The sequence below is a fragment of the Scleropages formosus genome, chromosome 10, assembly GCF_900964775.1.
Source record: "Scleropages formosus chromosome 10, fSclFor1.1, whole genome shotgun sequence".
Lineage (NCBI taxonomy): Eukaryota > Metazoa > Chordata > Actinopteri > Osteoglossiformes > Osteoglossidae > Scleropages > Scleropages formosus.
Genome location: NC_041815.1, coordinates 15047262 through 15061929, shown reverse-complemented (window position 1 = coordinate 15061929; position 14668 = coordinate 15047262). Strand labels below are relative to the sequence as shown.

Sequence of the window (14668 nt, the reverse complement as noted above, 5' to 3'; positions counted from 1 at the left end):
GTAAAGAGGACGTCAGCCTACGAAACTGGGAAATGCATGTTGTTGTTCTTAACTTTCCTTAACTTTTCCTTTTCTCTCTGCCTTTTAGGCATACCTGCATTCCATGAATATAATACATCGCGATCTGAACTCACACAACTGTCTTGTCAGAGAGGCAAGTGCTGAGAATGTCAATCCTTTTGTTTGGCTTTTTCTCTGTCGGGTGGGAACTCCTGTTCGCCCAGGTGACTCAGGTGTCTGTCCTGTCGAGAGTTCAAGCAGCACAGAGAGGAGCGGTGGAATGTCGCTGCAGACACACAGCATCCCTTTGTTTTTGCGAGAGCTGTGCCGGAAACGGCTTTGTTTTCGGGAAAAACGCAGCAGCGGAACATATTACTGCCGATGGTGGGGAGGCAAGTTTGCAGATCTGCGCCTTTATCACAGTAATTTTCAGACTTGCCTTTTTAGTTTTAGTGCTCAGCACAGCGTTCTGTTGGCATCAGTTGTAGCGCAGCACCTTCGCCAAGCTTGTTTTAGAAAAGAGGTAGAGGTGAGCACAGTGTGCCTTGTATACTGCGTTGGATAAAGTCATAAAGGTCAGACACTGAAGAGAGGAAAGGTTGGTGCGCACGAAAAGCTTTCTTTGATTTTGTTTCATTTTTTTCCATTTTATTTCTTGCCGATTTCAGGTTTAGTAGATGCTCGCAAAGTTGAAGCACATTTTATTATCATCTTAGCGAAATTAGTCATTTGACTTCAGATTGTCCTAGAGTTGATTTAAGACACTGCTGAAGACTAAATCTGAGAGTGAATTTAAAATAAGATTATTGGTTGTGAGAAGACAGTGCAGCATTAGGAACTTTAAGTGCTCTGAGTGCAGATGGAGGTTTACAGTGAACATATTACAGAGTAAACAGCCTAGTTGACTGTTACTTTTGTGTTTTAGTTAAAATTATAGCCCATCTGAAACTGTTGCCAGCTGGATAAATGCAATTTTCAAATGCAGGATAAACAACAGCTTAGCCACCCTCCATCATATCACCCCCTCCAACCAAAGTTCTTACTCTGCTCTCAGTTGGTGCTGTGCCAGAGTTTTATCACACAAGTATTTTGACAGTGATGAGTTCAGCGACAGAATATGCGCAGGTGCCCACAGAACCTGTTAAACTGTTCATCGCCTATTGTAAGGCATCAGACAGAACTGTCGAAAGGTGTTTTCCTGGACATGATTCTGTCAGTGCATTTCAGAAAGTGTCACCACATGTAAATATTTCTCTATTGTCTCATGGAGTTATGTTACCATGGTAAATCAGGTAGTGGCACAACACCAGATAAAATACAAGTTTTGAAGGCGAAACCTAGTTTGTCGATAAGTGGTAGAAGCTTTCTTTCTATTTTGTGAACCCAGCATGCAGGCTGTACTCTTGATTGAAAGAAGGTGTTGATGTAAATGCTTCTGAGTGGGAAAGGAAATTGTGAAGTGACAGAATGTGATAAACTTGGTGGGGAACAAGTGTAACCTAGTTCAGCGAGTCTGAGAGCCTGTTCTCTGCCACCACTAGATGGGTTTTAGGGTGTCTCATTTGCTCTAATGCAGAGGGCAAGGTTAGTCTGCTTTGTCACCGGAGGGTGCAAAGACTGGAGTGTGACCCCAGCTCTCCTTGCCCCTCCCACAGAACAACAGTGTGGTAGTGGCTGACTTCGGCTTGGCTCGCCTCATGGTTGAGGACAAGAACCAGGACAAGCTGTCCTCAGGGAAGATCCAGGGCCTGAAGAAGCCAGACCGCCGTAAGCGATACACAGTGGTGGGGAACCCCTACTGGATGGCACCTGAGATGATCCAAGGTGAGTAGACCTCCGTCCTGTTCCCCAGCCGGTGAGCTGCCTAACAAGGGCTGACCTTAAATTTTGCAAGTGGCAAAAAGATTGGCCTGACCCTGAGCAAGACCCCGTCATGTTCAAATACCGTCATCCAGAAATGTTCCTTCTTCAGCAAGACACATGTAAGCACCCAGTTTTTAAAACTCCTGTTTAACTTTGGTTTCTATGGTCCCTAGGAAAGAGCTATGATGAGAAGGTGGACATCTTTTCCTTTGGCATCATGCTGTGCGAGGTGAGAGAATCGGCATGTGGAGCTGTGGAAATCATTTCCTGGGTTGGGCATTGTTAAAGTTTTTAAATAGCGTTTATTCCATCCCAAATTCCACAAAATTGGCTTTAATAGAAGTCACCAGTGTGGGAGCCACTGAAGCTGTTTCAAGGGGCTTTGACTGTAAAACTCTGAAAATAACGTGGTGGTTTTGGGAAGGAAGTCATTATCTCCTGATTTTACGGAGCTGCCATGTAGGAAGCTCTCTTCATGTGGACTGCATCTGATAGCAGGCTCATAGGAGGAAGCAGATGTTTTGCAGCAGCCTTGTCAGTTCTGATTCGCTGTCTGACACCACTTCGCTCTCTCCTGTTCCTGGAAGATCATCGGCAGGGTGAATGCAGACCCTGACTACTTGCCCCGGGCTCTGGACTTCGGGCTCAATGTTAAGGGGTTCCTGGACCACTATTACCCATCAGATTGCCCCCCTTCCTTCTTCCCCATTGCAGTCATGTGCTGTGACCTCGACCCAGAGAAACGGTAAGATGCCACTGCCCAACTGACAGGCTGTCAGACAAAGTTAAAATGTCCTAGGGATTTAAAAATGTAAAGTGCACAAAAAAATGAAATTGTGTAAATTCATTTGGTTAAACGCATCTGCAACCTAATTACAGTCATTTTAGAATAAGGTAACTGATATACTGGCTGCCTCACTGACCAAATGCACTCCCATTAGTGGAAGACTGTTTGAGGAACCAGTCCTCCTAGAGGAAGCCTTCTCATTAATCTTATCCGAGAGGCCTCGAGGCAAGCTAATGAGCTAATGCCATTACGCTTTGCTGCGCTGGCGACTCCCGAGGTGTGTGTGTACAGGAGGGAACAGATCAGTTCTCCGTCTTCCAGGCCTGCTTTTGCCAAGCTGGAAGAATGGCTGGAGAACCTGAAGATGCACCAGGACATCCGTCTCCCCTTGACCTCTGAGCTGGACCAAGTGCACCGAACCTTCTGGCAGAACCACGCCCGCTCGGAGAATGGCCTCCATACTCACACTGAGCAGCCCGAATAGCCCACCTGGTGGCGCCAGCGGCCCTGTGAATTTTGGAGAGGCCCTGGGCCCACCTCGGACTAGAGGGTCGGGACCTCAGCGGTTCCTTACAGGAGTTATGTAGGTAACTCACGTTGGCACGATGGCCACAGGGGGGCACTGTGGCCCTCGCTATCAACTCGGGGTCTGAAGGGGGTGGGTGGCATCCAGGACACTGAAGCTCAATTTTTTTTCTTTCAAATGCCACTCGGGCAAATGGCACGCTTTCTCCCTGGGTCTCTTTCAGCCTCAGAATGCTGTGTCATTGCCATGGTTTGCCGAATTTCTGGTTTTGATGTTAGTGCATTTTGCCCCCGCTTGAACATCATCGCGTGTTGTAGTTCTAATGCCGGAGCCAGTGGGCCGTTGCTGTTGTCGCCGTCTTCTGACAGTGCGCTGTTGTATTATGCTTCTGGGTTGTGTGTGTAGTCTCCAAAAAACACTAGGTGTTTCAGCTGAGGCCAGGGAGAACTTTCATTTCTCGACCCAGTGAGCTTCTCTGGTGTTTTTCTGTACCATGTGGTTTTTGCAGTCTCACCGTAAACATTGTCCTTCGATTTTAAGCTCAAAAATAATTGAAGGGCAGAACTTCCCTTCTGAGGGATGACATGGGTACATCTGCCAGTTTTGCCCGAGTTGAACGAACAAATGCATGTCTGTAAACAGCCCAACCTTGTCCCAGTGGAAATGTCACCCTCTCCCGCACCCATGTCAAGCGCCAGCAGCAGAGCACTAAGAGGAAGTTTAAGGTATGTTTGCAACATGGCACTTTTGACTTGTTCAAGGTGTTGCCTACTTTTTGAACGACTTTCTTTTTAGTCTGGAGTTTGAGCGTCATACAGCCTAGGTTCTTAACGCATCCTCATCAGATCATCTGGTCAAGACTGTCAGTTTTCCTGTGGAGCTGAAATCACTGGATCAATCTCAAGTCAGTGTATATAACGAATGGATTCATACATTGTAAAAGTTTTAAATATTGTATATGTACAGAAATATTTTGTATACCAATGCTACATTGCCATATTTTTATTAAGTGACGTGGAGAATTTGAAAAAAAAGTCAATTGGCAAAATGGTGTGAGGGCTTGATAGAGCAAGCCACGATGGCATTGATGTCACTTCCTGGCCCTTGTTTGACAGACACAAGGCTGCTTGTGGTTAAGATAAAGGGAGCGACCACCATCTAGGGCATCCCTCATCCTGTGCTTCTCATATGCGTTAGATTCCCTTCCGTCTACTCCGCATACCAAGTTACCTGGTTTAAAGTCAGTCCATAGTACTGTGTGTGACATCAGACACACTACATGGAGCTGTTACTTTATGGAGAACAATCACGCAGAGCCTGGATTGAACCGAGACTGGCTAGTTGGGGGTGACCTTTGACTGATTCATGTATTATTTCAGACAGTTAATTCATTGAACCTTTTAAAACTTCTTGGCACAGCCACAGAAAGGGTTTGTGGTCGTATCTTTGGGTTGTCGCAATGTTGTTGTTTTTCTTTTTTTTATTTTTTTGTTTTTGCAGGAATTGGTATGCTGGGCTTGTGCCTTCAGCGTGAGCTCAGTGTGCCATGCAGAAGGCCTAGAGCAGTCAAACCAAGGGCCTGTAAAGATCAGTTCCAGGCTAGGCACTCAAGTGTAAGATGTGGCGCAGCCCCTGCTTTTAAACAGCCAGGCACCTTAGTACCCTTTTCACAGGTATTTTTGTGTCGAACAACCCTACGCAGTATGCCCCAGCATGCATCGCAGCTTTCAGCCATTTCTGAAACAATCAGGACACACGGTGTTTTGTAGGAAGCCGTCTCAGCAATGTGTCACTGTGTCTTGCCACACCCTTAAACCCACCCCCATGGGAGCTTCCTGTTTACACAAGCCTGCTGGCTGTAAATAAGTTTGTAAATGTGTGTCAGTGTACATATGAAGCCCCCTTCTCCGAAAAAAGCTGCTTGGTAAAAATGGCTAGGTGTTAGTATTTCTGCTTCAAACTCAGCTGTTCCCATGAGCTAAAATAAACATGGCAATTTAATGGAATAATACAGACGTAATGATAGGAAATCTTAAACGGTCTGCAGAGACTATTTAAATGAGAGGATAAAGAAGAACACAGAAAATCACAGCATTTCTTTTTTTTAATGGAACCACTGTAATATTTGTGTATAGAATTTGAACTAATTTTGTTTGCACTATGGTGTCCAAGAGCTGTGTGCTGGACACCCTTTCTTGTTTCTCTTTGGGTTCGGGACAAAGGACGAGCACCGTTTGATAATAAATGAATGCAAGTCACTGAAGGAGCCTTCCTGCGGTGAGGGGGGGGGGGGTCAGACGGGGAGCCCGGGTGCTCTGTGGTGAACCGAGAGGTTCGGGCTGACAGTGAGACACATCTCATCTGTTTTGGACCAGACAAAGTTTTGATTAAACACATTCCTTTTGGGATATTTCCCCCCCTTTAACCCTTTTAGAGGAATGTGTTTCTTACATGCACTATTATTTACAGTATGTATATTTCTGGTATGAAGACATGTCAGATGTGACGAAAATGTTCAGCCAGCTATTATTTTTCCTGTTGGTGCACACGAAAAGAATAGCAGCGGAATGTTCATTTCACTATACGTTCCATTTCAGGCTGACGAGGAACCCTGACACATCTCCAGTGTCTTAGTACTTGCTGTTCATGTAGCCTCAAGACACACATTTCCACACAGCCTCAATACAGTCCTTCAACACACACTAATATTTCAGAAATGATCCCTTGCCTCCTCTCCCGTCCACCACAGAGAGATTGAGTATCCCCCCCCCCTCCCCCCCACACTGCCTAAAGAAAGACCTTTTGCAAAAGATGCTCTGTGCTGTAACCCCCACATCACTCTTTGGTGTACATTGAATCTTGAACATGGCCTGCGTGAGGTCAGACTGCTTCAGGTTCCTTATGAAAGGCACTTCATTTTGTGCCACATGCTTCAGCGCACAGGGCAGTGAGGCAGCGGAGTCACGAACTGTATTCAGTGTTTCCAGAAAGTACTGCCCAAGTACTCTAGTGTTGTCCATACAATAATTTGCTTCTTAATGCACAAAGAAAATATCAGTGGAAGTAGCCGACATTCCCAGGCCATAGTACCGATGGATGTGCGGGCAACAGTCTCGGTGGGACACATCCTTTCCGATTCCCTTTCAGCCCGTGGAGACGTGTGAGCGTGTGTGTGTCCCTGGGGGTACTGGCACAGCACTTCTTTGCAAAGGATCATTACCTCTGAACATTGCTGTGCCTTTGTTATTTGCTAGCCTTGCCAAGGACTTGCGGCATGTCTGTTTAAAATGATTTTTGTACAATTGTATGCCTGAACAGGTTCTGTATCATTTCTCATGTTCATCTTGACGTTTTCCCTCCTCATCATATTTAATCTCATTGTCATTTTTTTTTTTTATGTACAGTGATTACCTTTTCGTTTGTTGTTGGTGATGATGATGATGTACTTATTTATTTATTTTTGTTTTGTTTTTAATACAAGCTGTGAAAACAATTCTGCACTTTAATCCGGAGAGTGACCATTGAGAAATCACGAGGGGACTGTAATCTGTCACAGCTGGAATAAAATTGCCGCTCTTTAGTAAACGCCGCCTTCGCCTCTTTCTTTTTCGTCTTCTCACCCAATAAAAGATGTGACCTCGTTATAAACGCATCTGCTGTTGCTCTTGCTCTAATTTCTGTTTTGAATAATGTAGCATTGTTAGTCGCCGACACCGCAACGTTTGCATGCCGAAGAGAAGTGTGTGACAGCGGACCAAAGACACGTGGCCACACAAGACGAAGCGCGGCGCTGCCGGCGGCTGCACCTGGTTCGCTTTTTTTCACAGAGGAGCCAAAGAAGCCCGTTTGGGAAACACGGGGCATCCATCTTTATTTTCTCGCAGTAACGCTCTCCTGCTGTGTGCCACGGTTGTCCACGTGCGACCTATCATCATACATAGCCTAATAAAAACATTGCTATGACGATCCACTGACTGAACTGCTGTGTCTGTTATATATTCGTTCCATTTCTAATTTAATGTTGTACAGTTTTCTTATAAGCTGAAAAACGCACTAAGGTCGTTGCCTGTAAAAATGAACATAACGCCGTGTTTTCAAAGCAAACTGACTCGTTGCATTTTCAGTCGCTCCACATACGAGCGAAGGCTCCCTCCATGTGTTGTGTGTTGTCGTTTGGCGACGCGGCGACGGTGTCCTATGACGTCACTGTTCGCCGGATTTTAAAAGGATCTCGTGGCGGCGCGCGCGCCTAGTCGCGGCAGTGCGGAGGAGGAGGAGGAGAGAGAGTGCACGAGCGCAAGAACGCGAGGTGACGGGACCTGCGGCGGTTTTTTTTTTTTTTTTCCCTTCTTTTTTCTTTCCCCCCCTTCTCCCCCCCCCCCCCCCCCCCCCCCCCTTTCCTCCTTTCTCCCTCCCCCCTCCTTTTGTCCGCGCGAAGCTGTTTTCATCCTGCGTGACCGAGCAGCGTCGACATGGAGAACTCGTCCTCCGGCGGCAGGTTCCGGGGCGCCGTCTTCAACCACGGTGAGTGACTGAGTGAGTGTGCGGAGCCCCACGCGTGGATGCGGCGCGTTCCTTGCTTGGCGCGAAGCCTCCGCTGCTCGCGCGCTGTCTCCTCGTCCGTATGCTGTCTCCACACGTACACGCATGATATGTGCATACGTCGTACTTTTAAAATCATCGCTATGCCATGGCATAACAGAGCCGCCAGAACTTAACGGTAGGAAGGACGGCGTAAATTATTATGCACATCCGATCTGTCGTTATGCGGCGCGGACACTTGATAGACGACGGACGGAGTGTCACTGCGCACCACTAGTACTAGTGTTTAAATTAGCGCAGTCAGTGTGTGTGTGTGTGTGTGTGTGTGTGTGTGTGTGTGTGTGTGAATTGCAGCGTTAAATGTAAATAATGAAGGCGCTGTTCGTTCATGGCGAGTTTATGATTCTCCGCGAATTATTTTCTGTCAAGCGAAAATTCAGCCAAAAAAAAGTACTAGATCAGCTGCCGCGACTGCACCGACACACAAGTTTAGTTTGTGTCAGAAACCAGTGACTTGACTTAAAATGAATGACGATGCAGTGAATTGGGGGAAAAAATACAGTAGGAATGACAGACAGTTGAGCTACTTTTTTATGACATACTTGCTTGTCTCTGAAACGGGCTTCTGGGGTTTGTTGAATTGGCACCGAAATGAACTGCAAAGAGGAAAAAAAAAAAAAAGAGGTGGGTTGAAATGGCGCACTGGCTCTAGTGCAGGAATTGTGCTGTGAAATGCACCACACTGCACTATATTTAGGAGCGATGCATTCCTGTAAGGTTTTCTTCAACAACTGACTGATGTCTTGGAGGAAGGAGAAAATTGGCTGGCTGGCAGGCAGGCGGGCCCTCGGACGGACTGCCCCCTCAGCTGCTGTGTGTGTTTGGGAAGGACCTCTCCTCCTACCACCTCTGGTACCCCCCACGCCCCCCAGGACATCTCCAGGAACCAACAGTTTGCCTGATGCTTGCGAGTGTGAAATGAGCCTTCGACCCTGCTCTCGAGCACCGGTGCTGGACCGTCCTGCTGAACCGCTACGTGTGAGGATCCTCACGCGGTCGCCGCTCGTGCGGGTGTTTCTCCGAACCTGCCGCTTGCGTCTTAATGATGGAAGTTCTCTGTAACGGACTTTTGTCGAGAGCTCCTTCAAGCACTTCTGATTGTTTCTGACCCCATATTGTCTCAGGATCTCTGTTGGGCGCAAAAGTTGTCCGTTTGACCTTTGACCTCGGTGACCCCGGAAGGTCGGCACCGACCCGGTGAGCCGCAGCCAGCGCCGCTCTCATCCGTGTGAGCTCTGTGCCCGAGCTTTGAAGTCGGGTAAAGTTATGGCATCCGATTAGCTTGTCGCGGCATCAGCTCGTGTTGTCATCTAGATCGCCGTGTTTACTAAACCCTGGTATGTATGTTAGTAATGGGACTTGACCTGTGTGCGAGTGTGTTTGCGCATCTTGTATAGATTCCATGTTTCGTTTTAGCAGTTTATCCAACATTGAATGACGAAATTACTTTATGTATTTCTTAAAGGATTTTGAATTGACAATCTCTGACCTTTGAACTCATCCAAGTTTATGTGGAAGTGTCAGGGAGATCCAACTGTGGTGGATTTTGTGAAAAATTATTTCCTTTTCTGGGACCGATCAGCCGCAGGAGATTCGCACAAAACGCTCAGACACGTAGAGACTTTATGACAACATTTCTCCATTGCGTTGAAAAGACGGTGTATGTTTTCTGCACGTCTTAACTTTTACATCATACTAAAACGTATTAATCACTTGGAAATATTGATTACTTGAACATATTTTCGCACCACACTTTATAACGGTGGTTTTTAAGTTTCCTCTAGATGCCGTTCATAAGCTGTGATGCTGTGTTTATTCTCTCTGTAGTGGAGAACAAATAGATGTTTAAATACATCTGCTCCATGGGGGAGTTGTAAAGCGTTAAGACCCGAATCGGCCAAAGGGATTAGGTTGGAGTCCAAAACTGGGCTCTTTCACTTCTGATTAATTTCCTCTGGTGTACAGCAGCCTTAGTCCTGCATGTGCAAGCTGACGTGTGTTTAGGGCAAAACTAGCACTGCGTACAGAGAAAACGTTTGTTGGGACAGCAGCATACAGGTATCTGTTTAACATCCTGCACTTAACAGAAAAGTAAGCAGAGAAGAAGGGCCTGTCAGTGCCACTCACCAGGTCCTATGTGCATTTCCTGATCTCCACTTCTGATCGATTCTGTGGATGTTGCTGCTCTTCTTCCTAGACAAGGGAACCTTAAGTGCAGTCTTGGTGGCACTGAACCCTTTAGGCTTTTAGCCTGTGCCTGTTGAATTGCCATGACCTGGAAGTGCTTTCATGACCTCTCCACACCTCGCTATGCGATGGCCAAGGTGGCGGTCCTCTAATTTTCACAGCACCTGTGAAGTAAAGAGAAGTTAAGTGCTGACCTGAGGTCACAGACCAGAAGGTTTACTGTATGAGACCTCTAGTATTAAAAGGAAGCCCTGATGCCCAGCCCTTTTGTGACATGAGATCAGTTGGTCTTCTTTAATTGGTCTTTGTACAGATGATGTCACCAATTGACATCACCCTCCTTGTGTCGATTTTGAGAGTGAGGAAAAGAGATGAAGACAAAGCCTTGCGGAGATCAGGGTACAACAACCTGCTCGCAGAGCCTCCGTCTGCTCTCTTTTTTCCATTCGCTTTCTAGTTGCACAGAAGCCCCCTGGCCCGCTAGTGAAAGCTCTACTCTCTCATCTCAGTCTGATACACATGGCTCCTCGGCGGTTTCGTGGCATCTAGCAACAGGGCTGCAGGCCCCAGGAAAGGTCAGTCTGCTCCCTGGCATGTCAGATAGGATGCCTGTCCACAGTGATGGATGTCAGTGAGCTTGCAGTTAGTCAGCTTTTTCCTCTGTATTCTGGGTTTTTTGCCTCACTTTGAAATGCACTAGAGTATTTTGGGGGGAAAAAAAGCATATGATTCTTCATGGGCTCTTCTCTCTGCAGCCGTGTGGCTTTGAATTGAGCCGTCACTGTCTACATGTAGGAAGTCCATTTTCCCTTCTGCACATGCTGTTCTCATTTATTTGAATTTGAAGGTTGGCAGGTTGGCTTTTCGGCTCCTTTTAGAATCTAGGACTCTCTAATTGAGGCAGCTTAACCCTTAAGTGGTAGTCAGTGGGTTGGGGTCCTTAGAGAGTGGGGGGGGGCATGTACATCCACGGTGAGCAGCTGAAGGAGGCAATGGGTCTGCAGAATTGAAAGGGATATGTCTTACCAGAGAAAGACAGCTTGGGTTTGGGCATCATGGTTTGATGTGGGTTGGGGTTGGGCAGTCTCGGAGCCCAACCTTACTTTTGCTTCACTGAGTGAAGACTTCCTTGTTTACATTTCTGTTACTTCATTCCCTGCCCTGCTGAGTTTGTCCTAGATCTTCTGTCTGCTTGACATCTACCTGAAATCTTGATCATCAGGTATCTTTCAGTGAGTAGTCATGGGGCTCAGCCAGTGTAGTGGGAGTATCGCTCTGGGTAGACAGATGAACAGGGAGGGGAGAGAAAAAAAAAAAAAAATTCCTCTGCAGTTTTATTTTGGTGTCTGGGCAGGAGGTCCTTGCATGTAGGTCAACAAGACTGTGTGCGTGTCTTTACACTTAGATACCAGTGTAATGTCTCTTTCCTTTTTCATCAAAAGCATTTTTTTTTTTTTTTTTTTTTTTTTAAAGTTGTGTAGTCTGAGTTCCACTTTTATAGACTTATGCTTCATTTACTTGGCAGTGTGGAAAGTGCAAACAAAGCAGTAAACTGATTGAGATCAGCCTGTTTTGTTTCTTGAGATATGTTTGCATGCATTGTTGATTTCAGCTGTGTTGTGAGAGTAAATAAATGGCTTGTTGTTTGGAATGTTGTTACCACACTGGTCTGAAGTTAGAATAAAGATAGGCGTGTGTAATTTGATTCTCAGTCCTTTTTCAGTATATGTTACGTAAAGACTTATGAAGCATCATTCACTGAGCCTGCCCGGAGTTATTTTAAACAGTTTCTGTACAAAAGTATTGTTTTCCTGCTCCAATAACAGAGACACACATCCTGCTGAGAGGAGTGTGAAGGTGCCACACCTGTGTATGATGCCTTGTAGACACGCAACTTTTTGTAGGCTAGACACACACGGTCTTTTCCAGAAAGCATCGTGCCGCATGGTGGATTTGTGGACTCGGCACATTTGCAACCTGGTATACGTTACGTTGGGAAATTCAGGTACAACTTGTATGTGGACAAAGAAGTGACTTTCTTACTGTAACCGTAACAAAACCAGTTCATATTTCGGTCTTATCTCATCTGGTGTTAGAATGAATAAAATATTAAAGCCATCTGTTTGTACCTGTTACACTGTAAAAGGCATTTGAAGAGTTGTTTCTCAAAATAACAGGCCTGTTCAACTATGTAACAATGTTTTTCTTTCTCTCCCCCCCACCCCCGGCTGTCATTTTCATCTTCAATCAATTAATTTGCATCTGGATGGCTGAATCTACATCTGCCCCAAAATGTGTGGGTTTCCAGATGATGAGGTAAGGCTCTGGTCTTTCCATTTCTTGTTATTTGCTGAACTGTGCTGCTGTGTAATTGTGGAAGATGCCCCCCCCCCCCACTTTCAGGACAGGTGTGATCAGGTTTGTCCTTGGGTGCATGTTGAGTTCCAAGCTTCAAGGTGTGTTTGGGTGACACTGGCTGTTTAAGTCATGCTTATCTATACCTTTGCAATGTTGTTGGGACAGAGTTGGTCGAACCCTGTTCTCCTAATTCACTGTCACAACATGACTATCTGATGTTAATCAGTCGACTCAGATGTTTGTGTGAGACTGGTTCTCAGGTGTGTGTCACCTGTGGTCAGGCTGATCTCCTGTAATACATCCTCTCTGTTTGGCTTTTTTTATGGAATCCACATCAATAGACACTGCCTACTCTTTACCTCACACCTTGGCATCAAAACCACATGCTGACCCCCACCCCTCGGGCTCTTGCCTGTCTGTCTGCGGACCATGCTGCTGCTGCTGCAGCTGTGTTTAAACTCGCTTTTTGCATCCAAACAGAAAAGACAAACACTTAGTTGAGTGAAAAGGACATCTGTAGAGGAGTGATGAATATTTGCACTTTACTACCTCGTGCGAGTGCAACTGGGCCTTTACTACTTCCTGTGGTTCGGACTGATGAGCGTGGTAAAGGTGGGGGGAGGCTGAACACTGGCAAGATGGTTGTATGGTGATGAGAGTAGATACAAATGTGAGGTAATTTGCACCTGGTTTGAGGTTTGTAATTCCTGTTGCTACCTTTGGCTTCCCAGATACCAATGTTTTCTTCCACCCTCTTTTGGGGTGGGGGGGGTTCTGGGTATCCCCCCCACCTCCTCATTTGGATACAGGCTGCGGTGGTGCTGGTTGACGAGGTCAGGGGTTCTGATGTCACAGGGCTGGCTCCGACCTCTGCAGCAACTCTGACCACAGAGAGCTGAGCTCCTGGAAGGCGGTGTAGATTATTCCCAGATCAGGCCCATGTGAAAGCGCTTTCCCAGCCTGTACATTCCACTGTGGTTTTAGCTGACCCGTGATTACATCTTTTCTCCAGCTGATTTCGACACATTGGGAATTGTGGACTTTTTTTGGCCCATTAGCCAGATGCTAACTCAGATGCTTGAGTTTCCGTGCCACATTTTTGATTTTGTGTCAGTGCCTGCACGTATATGCTCTGCTGCTCACAGATGGCACAGTATGGGACTTGTCTTGTGCCCGAGACTTTACGTTCATAAAAACCTGTTGCACCTGTGTGGGGCTTGACTGAGGAAACGGGATTGCCGGGATAGTTTACTGTGTTTTGAATAGGTTGGTATGATAACCGTGTTTTCCATAAGCTCCTTGTCATGTTTACTAAATCCACACTCGCAGCATGGCAGCGGGTATGACGGTACAATGACGAGAACTTAGTTTTAGCAAATTCATAAACGGTAAATATTCTTTTAATTTGTTCTCTGTACTCCAGGTGTGTCATGCCCATCATTGTCCTGTGTTTTACCTCACCCCGGTACATTTTTCAGTCATGATATGAGTAGTGCGTAAGGGTGGGACTGTACACTTTGGGCTGTGGGAGTAGCCATACCTTCCTTAAGAATGTGCTGTTTTCTGCCTGCACAGGCTGGCTGACGGAGGGGACCTGCTGCTTGTGGGCTTCCGTTTTCCTCAATCAGTGAGCAGTAAAACAGCGTGCGTTGTGTTTTGTGCTGTCTCTACAATTAGGCTTTGTTTGCACGATTATTGCAAATTGCTAGTTGACCTCAATTCTTTTGATCTTAATGAGGCTGCTCAGTTATTTTTATGAGTTGCTGAAAACTTAAAAAAAAATCTGTTTGCACTTTTGTAGTGCGTTCCCTGTGTATGGAGCACTTGCATTCATTCTTGTATGCCATATCTGGCTTATCCTCCACGATTAAGATCACTGTATGCAGAGCATTAGTAAGCATTACAAATGTTAAATATTCTTGCAATGTTTATCTCCATTTCTGGCCCCAAGTCTGATGAGCAGATGAAGATGACTGAACCCCGTGAGTCACGTGACTGTTCAGAAAGGTTTCTGAATCCTCAGATGTGTCTTCCTGCTCTGCATGGCCCCATGCTGTAGGCTAGACCAGCCTATTTCTGAAGGTCTTGTGCATACACAGTATTTCATTCCCGCTGAGCATTTAAGCTTCTGATTGCACTAATTATTTCCCCAACAGGCCTGGTTTAGCTGCCTTTTGCAACAATGAGGCTAAAGAGCTTGCAATGCAAGCAAGAGAACCTGTGCAAAGCCCGTGAACCTCAGATCAGAATGCCCCCCAAACCAAACATGGGCTTGTGGGAAGGGGCCAGACCGCTGCTGTCGGGATGAAGCTATATAGTTTGATGCCTGCAACCCCAAACCACAC

The 14668-nt window shown here is 46.2% G+C and overlaps 2 protein-coding genes across 6 annotated transcripts in view; both read left to right on the top strand.

Moving 5' to 3' along the window:
- limk1a (LIM domain kinase 1a) overlaps positions 1-6767 on the top strand; it is a 42525-nt gene extending 35758 nt beyond the window's left edge. For all 3 annotated transcript variants that reach the window (XM_018732546.2, XM_018732547.2, XM_018732548.2), the window contains 5 exons: positions 89-154; positions 1656-1824; positions 2037-2092; positions 2451-2608; positions 2972-6767. In XM_018732546.2, coding sequence (XP_018588062.1) covers positions 89-154; positions 1656-1824; positions 2037-2092; positions 2451-2608; positions 2972-3134 — 612 coding nt within the window. In that variant the 3' untranslated portion in view covers positions 3135-6767. The remainder of the gene's footprint in view (positions 1-88; positions 155-1655; positions 1825-2036; positions 2093-2450; positions 2609-2971) is intronic.
- A 792-nt stretch (positions 6768-7559) lies between these two features.
- LOC108922442 (septin-4-like) overlaps positions 7560-14668 on the top strand; it is a 42965-nt gene continuing 35856 nt past the window's right edge. Inside the window, exons 1-2 of one of the 3 annotated variants that reach the window (XM_018732552.2) lie at positions 7560-7700; positions 12274-12281. In XM_018732552.2, coding sequence (XP_018588068.1) covers positions 7649-7700; positions 12274-12281 — 60 coding nt within the window. In that variant the 5' untranslated portion in view covers positions 7560-7648. The remainder of the gene's footprint in view (positions 7701-12273; positions 12282-14668) is intronic. The other 2 variants (XM_018732549.2, XM_018732550.2) reach the window with 2 other exon arrangements.